This window comes from Peromyscus leucopus, chromosome 14, assembly GCF_004664715.2.
Source record: "Peromyscus leucopus breed LL Stock chromosome 14, UCI_PerLeu_2.1, whole genome shotgun sequence".
Taxonomy (NCBI): domain Eukaryota; kingdom Metazoa; phylum Chordata; class Mammalia; order Rodentia; family Cricetidae; genus Peromyscus; species Peromyscus leucopus.
The window spans coordinates 70,308,947-70,322,542 of record NC_051075.1 but is presented as its reverse complement, the minus strand read 5'-3'; the positions used below and the strand labels follow the sequence as shown (position 1 = coordinate 70,322,542).

General features: G+C 49.0%; 2 protein-coding genes across 3 annotated transcripts; one reads left to right on the top strand and one right to left on the bottom strand.

The window, feature by feature from the left end:
• The first annotated feature begins 861 nt into the window (after nt 1–861).
• LOC114706033 (interferon alpha-inducible protein 27-like protein 2B) lies at nt 862–5,617 on the top strand. The gene is made up of 3 exons (XM_037210792.1): nt 862–1,050; nt 1,835–1,966; nt 4,810–5,617. Exons 1-3 carry the CDS (start codon nt 933–935, stop codon nt 5,088–5,090), a joined length of 531 nt encoding a protein of 176 aa, XP_037066687.1. The 5' UTR covers nt 862–932; the 3' UTR covers nt 5,091–5,617.
• A 2,751-nt stretch (nt 5,618–8,368) lies between these two features.
• Nucleotides 8,369–9,769, bottom strand: LOC114706032 (interferon alpha-inducible protein 27-like protein 2A). Of its 2 annotated transcripts, none has more exons than XM_028888232.2 (4): nt 9,643–9,769; nt 9,496–9,522; nt 8,973–9,134; nt 8,369–8,509 (listed from the first exon to the last, which is right to left on the bottom strand). In XM_028888232.2, exons 1-4 carry the CDS (start codon nt 9,644–9,646, stop codon nt 8,433–8,435), a joined length of 270 nt encoding a protein of 89 aa, XP_028744065.1. In that variant the 5' UTR covers nt 9,647–9,769; the 3' UTR covers nt 8,369–8,432. The 2 variants fall into 2 exon arrangements, with proteins under 2 accessions (XP_028744065.1, XP_037066686.1); XM_037210791.1 differs by having other exon boundaries at nt 8,973–9,149; nt 9,643–9,749.
• Nucleotides 9,770–13,596: the final 3,827 nt, after the last annotated feature.

The window sequence follows — 13,596 nt, the reverse complement described above, 5'->3', positions numbered from 1 at the left end:
CACTCAGAAAGACTGAATTATAGAATAACAGGACATTGTTTCCAAGCCAGAAAGACCCTGAGAGAGCAGATGAAACAAAATCTCTCTCATTGGCTGCCTTCCATGACTGGGTGTGTCTTCAACCAGAGGGTTTTTTTCAGGAGCAGAGAAAACAGGGAAATCGAAACCTATCTCATTGGTTGCCTTGGATCACTGGGTGTGTCTTCAAAAACAATGGATATTTCAGGCATGGATAGAGGAGGGGAAAATGAAACTTATTTCATTGGCTGCCTTTAGTAACAGGGTATGTGTACAAACAGTGGATTTTCCACTCTGAAAAGAACTTGATTTTCCAGAAACACATCCAAGATCCAGCAGGGTGGATGGAAGGATGGGGTTGTTGTTGGTGGTGGTGGGTGTCATTTCAGCTCCTTCCTGAAGCCCCTAGCCTTGGTGGCAGAAGCCCTTAAAGGCTGAGAGGAGGCCAGTGTACAGTAGCTCTCTGAGCCTTCTTTTGTTCTCAGAAAGGCACCATCAAGAGTGTGTACATAAAAGGAAGGGACCCAAGGCCCGGACTGCCCCAGAGAGCTAGAGGGTAGGTGAAGTGAGCTCCAGTGTTAGGAGTAGCATAGTTAGAGCCTGCAATTTGTAAGAGCTGGACCTAGCTGGTTTGTGTGTCTTTGACATTGAGTCTTCTGCCCTGGAAAAAAAAACTTTTATGTCTGAAATGGTTCCTGATTTCCCATCTGTTCAACAGGGGCAGGATTTTGCACCTCAAGACAGGGGACAGACCCACTGTTATCACCAACTCTGGGCAGCTTCTCTATCCACCAAGAAGCCCCTCAGGGTTTTCAGTTGGTTGGTGGAAATCAACCTCTGGGTTCCCAATCTCCTACTCAAAGACCCACTTCTTTTCACAGGCTTGCTCCTGTTGGGAACCTCTACTGAGCTCCATGGCATTGTTTGGAACAGGCACACTGGTGGCTTCCCTGGTCTCAGGGATAACAGCTTCAGCAGCCATGGGCAAAGCTGGAGGGGCAGTCTCTGGCACCATTCTAGCTGCCTCACAGGGTGAGTGCCCATGAAGGGTCAAGGGTGGGGAGCCAGGGGATAGTTATGGTGGGTGCAACATCCTGCCCACTGTCACACTTCCATCATGGCCTTGTGTCTGAGAGAGCCCTGAGGGAGACAAAACTCTGGTATGGTCCTGGACTTTGAGTCCCTAAAAATTCAGACCTACATGCTTGATGAGGTCCACCTCTGAGATTGCAGTTCCCGGGGGGCTGAAACTGGGCCCATATTCTTTTCTCATGTCCATTGGATTCACCACCAGAGTTCACTTTTTTTCTGTTTCTTTTTGCTGTTTGTCCTTCTGGGTCTATAAGCCAGGGTGTCAATTTAAATAAATTCTTCACTTCAGTCCTTCATCCAGCCTGTGTAGGCCCCAACAGTTTTCTTTATTTATTCTCCTCACACATATCTTCACTTTGATTCGCAAATTTCAGCCTTTGGTGTCAACGTCTGTGTGTGTGTGTGTGTGTGTGTGTGTGTGTGTGTGTGTTTCTGCAGACAACTTTTATCATTTGCATGGCTCTTAGCTCACAATGGGCAACATTGGTCTGTTCCATGGCTCTTGTCACACTAAGAATGAGGCTCCTAAGAGTCCCCCAGTGTCCCTAGAACCACCTAGAAGATCTGAACTTGTAAATGCACACACAATCTCTCCCTGCAGCTAGTGCTCTTTTCCTTTCTGTCCCCAGGGCAGACACACTCAGCGGTTTCTCTAGACTCCACAGCAGGCATTTCATGGGGATATTCATGGACCTCTCCCTGAACTGTGACCTTCTTCCACCAGGGCTCAACCTGCTAGCCCAGACTGCCCTGGGCTCAGGAGCATCTGTGCTTGGATCTGCGTTGGGAGTACTGAAGGTTGGCACCATTCTATCAGGGTGCCCTGCCTCTGTCTTGGCTGTTTGCCCCACTGGAGGTAACTGGCCCTGCATATCAGACACTCCTCCTTGGGAGAACTAAGACAAGCCACAGCTTGCTTGATTTTCTGTTTGTCAGAAATTCAGAAGGTTAGGGAATCCAGAAGAGAAAATATAAGATCAGTAGGTTTTTATTGAGTAATTTTAGTGCTTGCATTCAGGCCTCCATTGCTAGCCTATTACATGGGTAAGTTCCTTAAATTGTACTAATGGCTTCAGAGGAAGATAACATTGTTGCCTTCCATTTTGGAGATGGGGCTCACTCTATAGCCCCAGGCTAGTTCAGGAGGCAGTGTGTATGTAGTACAGGATGACTACCCTTAGACTTGTGTCCATATTTCTGCCAGATTCCTGAGTGCTGGAATTATTGGTGCAAGTCACATTCCTGTCAATATTATTCCTCATTGACCAGTGAGGACTATTGTTCCAAGGCCCTGGGCAGGAGGAATTGTAGGGCTTTACCTTCTACTAGGAACAGTAAATAGAAAGGAAATTCAGAGGTGGGAGGAGGCACAGGCTTGAAGATCTAAACAACCCCCAAAAGGCTTGGCTAGCTCTGTGGGCATCTGTTGAACCGAGCATTCTGGGTCCCAGTCAGATAGCACCCCTTTATTTGGGGAGGGCCGTCGATACATGGCCCAGACAGCATGGTAACCACCTTCCCTGCTTGCCAGTACAAGTGAGCAGCAAATGCCTTCTAACCATGTTCTTGAGCCCCTGGGTCCACATCCCCTCCAGAGAGCCCTCCTGGCCACTCAATACCTGCATATACAAGCCTGCCTCTACCCCCAGGCCACTGGAGAGCTGGCTAAGCTCTCAAGGTTACTTTTGAACTCTGGCACTACCAGCTTTAGAGATTTCAATCCTGGCCCTTGTGGCTTCAGGGGACCAAGATCCTGTATGCTGCCCGGGGCTCAAAATGTTGTGAGCTGAGCCCATGAGTACCTAAAAATGGCTCAGCATGCTACCTCAACAGCTAGAGTAATGAGTTGTGTGAAGAAGGATCTGAGTAGGCTTCCTGGAGAAGAAAATAATGATGGGAGCCTCAGTTCATCAAAGCATGTGTCTCAAGTAGTGTTCTGATAACATGTCTGTATCACCAGTGTTTTAACCTGGCTGTAAGTAGACCCTTCCATGAAGCAGCTCTCTCTACCCTGGAGATTCAGTGCCTCCTGTGTGGCCAAGGAGAGTGTGTGATAACCCACACCGTCAAACACTGACCCTACTTCTAATCAATTAGAAGCCCTATGCTGAAGGGAAGAACTCACCATCGTAGCTATCATGCTTTGAATGAGAATGGAACACAAAGGCTCATATATTGGACTGTTTGTTCCCTAGTTGGTGGAAGTGTTTTGGGAAGATTTCAGAGGCGTGGCCTTGTTGGAGGAGGTGTGTCACTCAGTGTAGGCTTTGAGGTTTCAAAAGCATCATGTGACTGCCTGTCTGCTGCTGTGCTCCAGACCATGATGGAGGCTTAGCTGTGCAGGAGTCCTAAATTATTATGCCAGTATGTATGATCCCTGAGAGAGGCTACCCACATTTTTTCCTGCTACACCCACAAGGATAGTGTTCTTTTTTTCTTTTTTCATGGAAGCCAGGGCAGTCACTCTACTACTAGCCTGTATCCCCAGCATTTTTTATTTTATTTTGTTTGACCTAACTTGCTTTGTGGGGCAGAGATAAGAAAATATAGCATCAGACTTCCTTCCCCACGGCAGGCAAACAGCAAGCATGTGAATATGGAAGAACCGAGCAGAATCCATCTGAGCGGTGTGCCTTCTCCAGAGACCAGCTGCCAGTGCCTGCTCAGAGCAGACAAAGGCACTTACTTGGGTCTCTCCTCAGGGAGAGGGAGAGACAGATGGGCTCATTCCTTCCTGGGAGCTGGATGGGGTGTGGGACAGTGGCCATCCTCACACAGGATCTTCTTTTCTTTCTAGCCAAGGCTGCTGTGGCTGTGCTTGGGGAGGTAAGTATCTTCAGGGAAGGGTGCCAGTCTACTCCTAGCCCCTCCTGTATGCAGGGAGTCAGGAAGCAGCCCATCCTGTCTCAGTAGGCTTCCCTGGAGGTGGTGGGGTAAGGTGGAGATGGGATGAAGGAAGTGCCAGAAAGAAGGAACTAAAGAAAGCAGTGAGTGTAGTGAAGAGTCAAAGAGGCCACATCTTCAGCAGGTACCCACCACTTTGTGTGGAAATAGTCACCTTGTGGCCTGGTGGATATATTTACACTCCTCTGAGCTCCTGATTATTTTCTTGAAAAAGTGAGCTTGTGGAGCTCATTTAGAGATTTCCAGGGTGCTGTATGGCTGAGAGAAGCAGAGAGTTGGAATGTACTGGACATGCTTGCAGGCACCATCAGCTTGCTGCCTCCTAATATGCTCACTGGAGACACAGCAGGACTCGGTGATGTCTCCTTCAGCCTCAACCGTTGTGTCCAGTGCTTCTGCTGTCTCCTGGGCAAGATGTGATCTTCTGTAAACACTTACTTTGGGCCGTTCTCTTAGCCCAGCATTAGACCAAGACAGACACTGAGGCCCCAACAGCACCTTTCCTGATGAAGGTCTTGCTACCAATCAGAGCCAGCCCAGGACTCCATCTTCAGTGGCCAACATCTACTCTCTTCCTATGCTCCCTGGCTCATGGCGAGCCTGCCTCTTGCCTCACATTACACCTTTGCTCTCTGGGTTTCTCTCAGGAGGACTAAGAGGGAAGAGGGAAAGCCCTGGTCTAGCCTGCTCTACTTATTCTCTCCTTCTCCAGACCCCAGCAGTTCCCGCAGGTTTGACCCAGTGTGTTGGGGATCCCCTTCTCCAAATTTACCTACAAAGCTCCTCTCCCCACAGCCATGACTGTAGCTGCCGTGCCCCCCGTGCTGAGTGCCGTGGGCTTCACTGGGACAGGAATCGCTGCCTCCTCTCTAGCAGCTAAGATGATGTCCTTGTCAGCTATTGCTAATGGAGGTGGAGTTGCCGCTGGCAGCCTGGTGGCCACTCTGCAGTCAGTGGGTAAGTGTCAGGGCAAGAGGACTAGAATGAGAGCAGACATAGTCCAGCTTCCCACTTGCTGCTTTAGCTTCTGCTGGGTTTTAGCAGGGGAGGTGGAGGAGATGGGGGAGTATCCATGACCAGCTTAACTAGGGCTCAAATGTCCACCTTAAGTTCAGCCTTCTTCCTTATAGACGGTGATGTTACCCAGGTGGATTGATCTTCCCTAGAGTTTTTTCATGGAATTACTCCTTTCAAACAAACTGGGCTAGACACAGGTCCTGGAGCCTTTGGAGAGAGAGAGGACTCTGTGGAGACTCTGCTTCAGGCAATCCTGACTGACCCTGCCAACTATGACACCCTCTGACCCCACCGTTTTCACCCCTCCTCCTATTTTCATCCTTTCTTTTTTCCCCAGGAGCCGCAGGACTCTCCATGTCATCAAAATTCCTCATGGGCTCTGCAGTATCTGCTCTGGTGACCTCTGTGATGTGCATCTGAGACTTGTAGCCCTTCTCTGTCCAGAGAAGGGGACACGGAAGCAGAGGTGACCGGTCCCAGTTTGTCCAATCCCAGAGAGGGATCAGTTAACCCCCGTGGACAATCTGCTAAAGCCAAATGCCTAATTGGAAATAAGAAATAAAATCAATTTCTGCTTCCAGCCTTATCATTCTCTTCACATCATGTGCTGTTTGTGTGGGAAAGGCTGAACAGGGACCTCTCTGTGGCCTGGGCATGGGTGGGTTAGGCTCACCTCTCTCCCCCACCATCTTGTCACAGAGACACATGGTGCAGGTGAGTGCTCAGGTGGAATGAATGTAAATGTGAAAACAGAAGCTGCCCATTGCCCTGCTCCTGACCCCTTAACTCTGAGCAGGTCACCTTCTCATTGGGTCCTCCCTAAGTGAGGAGTTGACTTAAAGGACTTCCCAGATCTCAGCCAGGTCGGCCTTGGCTCAGTCCCTAAGAGGAGTTTTAGCATGGCATCCCGCTTTGAGCCACTCATCTCAAAGCCAGAGCCTGGTTTCTATTCGTACCACCTCCGCAGTATACATCCAGTGATTATTTCTGGTGACCTGCCCTCAAAACTTCTGTTTCAGCTAGGTCACCAGAGAAACTCCAAACCTCTACCTATTCTCTCAGTCCTGCAGCTCCACTAGAGGAAATTATTTTCTCTGTTTGTATGTCCAGCCCAGCCCTTGCCCATGCTTGGAAGTGGAAAACAGTTCACTGATCGCACCGGGCAGATGGAAGTGGTAGTGTCTTCTGCCTTGGGCCCTCCTCCCCTCCACACAGGCAGAGTGGTTCTTGCTATGGAGCCTCCAGCAGGGATTTCCCTGTGGGCAGAGACAGACCTCATCCTCCCTCCAAGGGAGGCACAACCCCCGCCCCAGTGACCCAAGACCCAAAGGTTCCCCTCTCCCCTCTCATAATTCATGTCTCCTTCACAAGCAGTGACCTGTATAATGGAAGAATCAAAACCCACCATTCCCTGAGAATCCTCAGGCCCTCATTAGTCTCCTAGAGAGATTTTTATATCCACCAGCTGACCTGGGATGACAGGCAACAGCTCCTGGACACCCTCTTCATGGCTGAAGGGAGGGACAGATCAGGCTTGGCCCTGGCAGAGGATCACTGCCATCCAGTGAAGCCCCCAGAGAGTGGGTTTTCTCTCTGCCTGACTGACTGGGACTCCAACACTGACCAAGGTAAGGAGGCTCTGAAAAATTGTTCTCAGGTCCTTTTCCAACGATCAACAGCAGCTGCTAGAAAAATTCCCAATGTGTCTAAGGTGAGAGAGGTATTCCACAAGTCCCAGGAATCACCTACTGGGTTCCCAGAGCACTTTCTGTGACTGTCACCTGAGGTTCACTGTCACAGATCCAGAGGAGCCAGAAAAGCAGGGAGCAACCAGTACTGCTTTTCTCATGCAGTCAGCCCCAGGTAGTAGAAAGAAAATTCCAAAGTCAGAAGGGTTTGCAGATACAAATGGGTCTCAATTATTGGAGCCTGCTCAAAAGGTTAACAGTAACTATGACCATATGGGAAAAAATGCAAAACAAGAGATTGACCTGGGCAGTCCTGGCAGTACTCAGAGAGACCTATAAAAGAGATCCCAGAGGGAGATATCAGAGAAACCAGGAAAGGAAGAGGGGACAAGGGCATCCTGTCCTAAGTAAATGACTTCAAAGGGGAGTGTGTCCTAGCTCAGGAATTGGGATCCTGGTAGAGGCCATTGGCCTCTCTGTCCAACAGACTTGATCCTGTTTCTGTTGGTTGGCCACTCCAGCTATGCTAATCATGAATCTGACACACAGACTTTGGCCAGGACCTATTCCTAACATCACATAATCTGTTGAGGCCTTCTTGAGGGGGACCCCAGAGAGGTGGGTATCCAATGCTGGAATGATTCCTTATCAGTCACTTCTCCTGGACCAGCCCCACACCTGTTTCTGTAAGACAGCCTGCTGCCAGACAATAACCCAACAGAGGCTCCCCTTGATTGCCTGGAAGTGACTGATGCAGACCAAGCCATCAGACTGGACCTAACAGATGCCCTCACACAACCCTATCTCCCTCTGTGTGCTCCCAGATAGACTTCTGCAGCCTTTCCATGTCTCAGTTTTCCAGATCTTTTCATAAGATCAGAATCCTGCCTCTGTGTTCTGTAAATGTGCCTGGTACCTGTCACCGCAGTGAACAGTGTCCAGTGTCATAATTGTTTCATAAATGCCAGGATCCTCCTGCCTCAAAATCAGTGTGTACTCTGTCCAGCACTGCATTATGCACCAATCACATGGGCGATGAATACCAGCCTTGGGTGAGGGTGTGGTCAGGTTCCCAGGACATAAGGCAAGGATTTCAGCCTCCCTTTCAATTTTATGGATGCTGTATGGTGCTGACTATTTTGATGCTGTCTCTTTCCCCAGGTACCAGTGCATTAGCTTAGCCCAGTGCATTCCCTGGTGGTTCATGTCAGCCTTTCAGCAGTACCTTGGGTTAGGTATGTGCTGCTCACAGCCCTGGACATCCAGAACCATTGATGAGGAAGGACCACGAGCTCTGGGGTCAATGTTCTTGGCAACCTCTCATGTTAACTCAGGACAGGAATCTCTGTCAACCCAACCTTTAATAAGGAACAACTGTGGTCCAGAAGGACTCAAAAAGCCCCCATGCCACACAGACCATCTCCACTAGGGCAGGGACCATGCAAAGCTTCTACCCTCTGTCTGTGTGTTGGACAACCTGTCACCTCCCTTTGATCTCCAGCCTCAGTCTGGTTGGGGAAATGGAAGTCTCAAAACTGCCAGTCCATAACTCCCTTCAAAAATCTACCACAAATAAAGATCGGCACACCAGCATATAACCTTTATTTTTCATCTTTCAGTGGCTTCAATGGGAGGTTTAGAGGCTCATCTTGGGGTACACTGTCTCCTGGATATTCCTTAAAGACTTTGGGTTTAGCTGGTAGAGGTGTAGTCTCATGTGCTCATAGCTCCGACAGCTGCCCCAACTGTGCCCAGGATGATGTTGGTTGATGTAGAAAGTCCAACAACCCCTGGGAAGGAGACAATACAGTGATAGTCAGTCTCCTAAGGCTTAGAGATGCCCCACCGCCCTTTTGTCTGAACTCTAGGGTTCTGCTTTAGACAATGATATTCAAAGTGTCGGACCAGAAGGAGAAGACAGATTTGGGTAAGCTGAGATATAGGACGGAGAGCTCTCCCGCGAGGAACACCCTCTCTACATTGCAGTACAGAGGGGAACACACTGGAGAAGGACACCCAGGTAGGGAAGGTTCAGAGCCCAGGTAGCATGCATCTTGGACCAGGGCTCCTTCCTGCTTCTGCCATCCAGTGGCCCTCACCCCTGCACCAATCCCCAACCTCACTCACAATGAACCAGACAGTAGGGACAGAACGAGAAGACATAGGTCATATGAGAGGTTGGACTGTAGGGAGAGGAAGGGTGATGCCCTCCTTGGCTGGCTCTCCAGACATCTTGCCTGGACTGACACTTACCCACTGACTGTAGTGTGGCTACCAGGCTTCCTGCTGCAACTCCTCCGCCATTGGCAATTGCTGCTGCTGACATCATCTTGGCTGCTATGGATGCTGCTGCTATTCCTGTGCCAGTGAAGCCCATGGCACCCAGGGCTAAGGGCGCAGCAGTCACAGCCACAACTGTGGGGAGAGGAGCTGGGTGGTGTGGGCTCAGGGGAAAGATTCACTCAAGAATTCTTTGACTGTTTGGGATGGCCTTCACTGCACCTCAGGCTTGTGACGGGTTAATTAACTACTGCAGTTTTAGCAGCTGCTTCCCCTACCACCCCGCTTCAAGAAATTCTCTGCTTGCTCTTCATCTGCTTGCCTGGAGGAGAAACTAGGTGGAAAACTTACGCCCCCTACTGGAATGAGTGAACACAGCTCTGTTCCCTGCTCTCACCCAGGCAGCTCCAAAATCCATCAGCAGGCAGGAACTGGGGTGCAGCCCACTGGAAAGCATGCAGCCCCCAAAGCCTCACAGCGGGTGCGCGAAACTTACCTCCTCCTATGGCGGCAGCGACAGCTTCTGCAAGGGAGAGATGGGGTGGGTAGACAAGGTTAGAGTTGGTTGACATCAGTGAGTTCTTGGCAGGTTTGGGTCAGGGAGGCCAGTTCCCAGCCCACGCCAGGACTGAGGGCTACTAACCCATCTTGGTGAGATGTCTTGGTAGCTGGTAACCTTAGGAAGGGACTTTAATCTGAGGAGAGAAGGAGAGACTGTTGCTTTTGAACTAATAGGGACATGGCCCCGCCCCTCAAAGAGTCAGTGTCCTGATGGGTGTGGCGTTTTGAAAGCAACAGGGGAAGAAGGAACCTCCCTCTCCTCGTCTACTTACCTCTGAGTAAATGTCCGTTAGACTGGTTTCAAACCTGACTGATGCTTAACACCACACACACACACACACACACACACACACACCTCTGGTTTGTAATAGCCAGAACCTGGAAACAACCTAGATGCCCTTCAACTGAAGAATGGATAAATAAAATGTGGTACATACACACAATGGGGTACTACTCAGCAGAGAAAAACAATGACATCATAAGGTTTGCAGGCAAATGGATGGATCTAGAAAAAAACCATCCTGAGTGAGGTAACCCAGACTCAGAAAGACAAACATGGTATGTACTCACTCCTAGGAGGATACTAGATGTAAAACAAAGGATGACTAGACTGCTACTCACAACTCCAGGGAGGCTACCTAATAAAGAGGACCCCAAGAAAGACACAGGGATTGCCCAACGACAGAGCAGTGGATGAGATCTACATGAGCAAACTGGACATGAGGGGGGTAATGAAGGGCAAGGGTCAGGGGAAAGAGAGCTTAGGGGAGCGGGAGATCCCAGCTGGATCAAGAACAGAGAGGAAGAACAAGGAAAGAGATACCATGATAAAGGAAGCCTTACACATTACATCTTATCTCCAACCCACAGTAGTCAGAGTAGCTTTACAGGGATGGGAAAGGTGGGAAGCAGTGTGTGAGGTCAGGGGCGATGTCACTGAGGCCGTTATTTTGGAGACCAATTTTGCCCCTCTGATCAGATGGCCAGCCACAGTCTGAGACTGGCGATTTCCAATGTATGTGCCTCTCTCCTTATTATCCCTCATATTCTTGCCCCATTCCATGGATGTTTGGGCTCAGACTTTGAAATGCAAAGTTCACTAGTGTCTTGTGGTGTCAACTTTGTGCTCCTCAAAGGGCATAGGGGCTTGGAGAGGTTAACATAAGATAAATAAGCCACTGACAGTGTGTACATGTCAAGCTAGTAGCAAAACATTCATATTTTATAAGATGGAACACAAATGTGTTCTGTTTTTTTTTTTTTTTAGATTGGGTTTCTCTGTGTAGCACTGGCTGTCCAGGAACTTGTTCTCCATACTAGGCTGGCTTCGAACTCAGAAATCTACCCACCTTCATCTTTCTAGTGCTGGGTTAAAGACATGCACCTCCATGCCTTGCTTCAAATGTGTTTTTCTAATACAATTTTTTTTTTTTTTTTTTTTTTTTTGGTTTTTCGAGACAGGGTTTCTCTGTGTAGCTTTGCGCCTTTCCTGGTGGTGGGTGAATGAAAAGAAAAAAGATATAACAAGAAAGGACATGACTGGTCCTAGGTATGATGGAGGAGAGTTTATTACATAAAATGGTGAGAGTATAGTCAGAGGTATGGACATCTGGGAGAATCCAGAGTGGTCATGACCAGGCTGAGCTGGGCCCCGTGGGGAGAGGGGGAGGGGAACCAGGTGCAGCAGCCAGGAGATCAAAGATACAAAAGGGGTGAGTAACCAAAATGTCTGGATTATACATGGAAGAGCCTCTAGGGGAAGGGCAGCCCAGCCCCTGGGCTGGAGAATTCATGGTAGAGGGCGAGGTATGCTGGCCATACCCTGTAATGGGTAGGGACTGAAAGATCCTGGGAGAGCCTGGCTGCCAAGTCTGCTGTATATGCTAAGTAGCCACGACAGCTGTTTGTCTTGGGTATGAGACCTAATACTATACAACCTGTTGGTTAAAGATGAGCTGGAGGACAGACTTTCAGGATGCTGTCTTTTATGGTGTCAATAGCCTTTGGAAAACATCACAACATACACTGTAGGAACTGGTTTCTCTGCATTATTGTTGAGGCTGAGAACTTCAGCCTTCCCCAGTGAGAAACTCTCAGCACTTAGAGATGAAGGAAAAACTTCAGTAGTGTGCATTTGTGGCCTGTAGCTATTGCTTACAAAGGCTCAGACCAGAACAGAAATGACTAGTGGTTTATAGAGGGTTAGACATTATCACAACCTTAGGGTGTTTATAGAGGGTTAGACATTGTCACAACCTTAGGGTGTTTGTAGAGGGTTAGACATTGTCACAACCTTAGGGTGTTTGTAGAGGTTAGACATTGTCACACTTAGGTGTTTGTAGAGGGTTAGACATTGTCACAACTTTAGGGTGTTTGTAGAGGGTTAGACATTGTCACAACCTTAGGGTGTTCTTTTCACCTCCACCCCAAGGAGATTATCCCAGACTTAAGCAAACTTTACGGAAGCTGAGATATGCATGTTTCTGGTCAAGTCAGTTATATCTTTAACATACAGAATGTGCTGTCTAAGTGGATATTGGTGATGGTCACTTCTAAGAAAGAAGATGTGCACTTTTTAGAAAAACAGGAAGGGCTAGGCATGCTTACAAAGCAGTCAGCAGTTAGTTTTGCTGTGGGGGGGGGGAGAGAGAGAGAGAGAGAGAGAGAGAGAGAGAGAGAGAGAGAGAGAGTGAGTTTCCTGCTCTGTTTCCTTTATTTTTGTTGAAAGGACTCTAGCTAGCCTGGGCCTGGCAAACATGGCCCTGGCAGCCCTTGTCCTTCTCCCTCATTCCCTCTGCCTTGCTAAAAACAGTGATTACATTTCTAAGGCTAGCCACCAAGGTCTCTTCCCTCATTTGGCCACTTCTTTCTCCTGTGGTTGATCATCAAGGTCCAGCTATCAAAGTGTGAAGGCCAGCAATCAAAAGCCCCCTTTGGCTCACCTAATTTACATGCCCAATTAAAGTTAAGCATGTAACTTCATCCCCTTTTACCTTTATAAACTGCCATTTGCCTCTGGGCCCAGTCTGTCTCCTCTCTATCCAGAGGAGGTCCTCCCCTCCCCCAGACAAATCCCCCACCGCCTCCACGTTTCCTTCCCCCTTTTCTGTGCCTGTTTTGTCTCTTATTTCTTGCTCTTTGTTCCTCTGGGGCAAATAAATCTTTGTGCTGACAACTTGGTCTTGGGGTGTCCTAAGCCCATACCAGTCCCTACATTTCTTTTCTTTATTCTCTCTCTCTCTCTCTCTCTCTCTCTCTCTCTCTCTCTCTCTCTCTCTCTCCTCTCTCCCCTCTCTCCTCTCTCTCTCCCTCTCTCTCCTCTCTCTCTCTCTCTTCTCCGTCCTCTCTCCCTCTCTCCCTTTCTCTTCTCCCTCCCTTTTCTCTTTCTTTCTTGATTGGTTTTTTGAGACAGGATTTATCTGAGTAACTCTGGCTATCCAGGGACTCTGGTCTGTAGACCAGGCTGGCCTTGAACTCGGAGATCCACCTGCCTCTGCCTCCTGAGTGCTAGGATTAAAGGCGTGTGCCACCTTGCCGGCTCCTATTCTGTTTTCTTCTTCCTATGTATCCTAATATTTTCTATGGAAGCTTGTTGTTATATTTAATGTTAAAGTCTATTTTATCGTGGTCTAAAACCTGCGTTAGAGACTGGCAGCTCTGTTGACCAGCCATGTGCAGTAGGGAGACACTGCCGAACTGGAGAACAGGCACTTCTCGGTACAGGCTTAGTTGTGTTGTAAATGAGGTAAGAAAATGCTTCAAGGCTCCAAGGTATTCCGCAGGTACTCAATAACGTGCGGCTGCTGCTGCACCCAAACTAGATCAAGATTATGCGGACACTTGCGCCCCCTAGCGTCCGGGAAGGAGCTCCAAGATGCCGCCTAAGGGACGAACTGGAAGAGACTCAGGGCCAAGGTGGGTACCACAGTCCCCAGCCCCCTTCGCTCCCGCCCAAGTCCTGAGACAGTGCCAATCAGACGGCGGCTTCCGCATGGAGGCGGCACTTCCTTCTGCAGCGCGCACGCCTGCGCGAAGT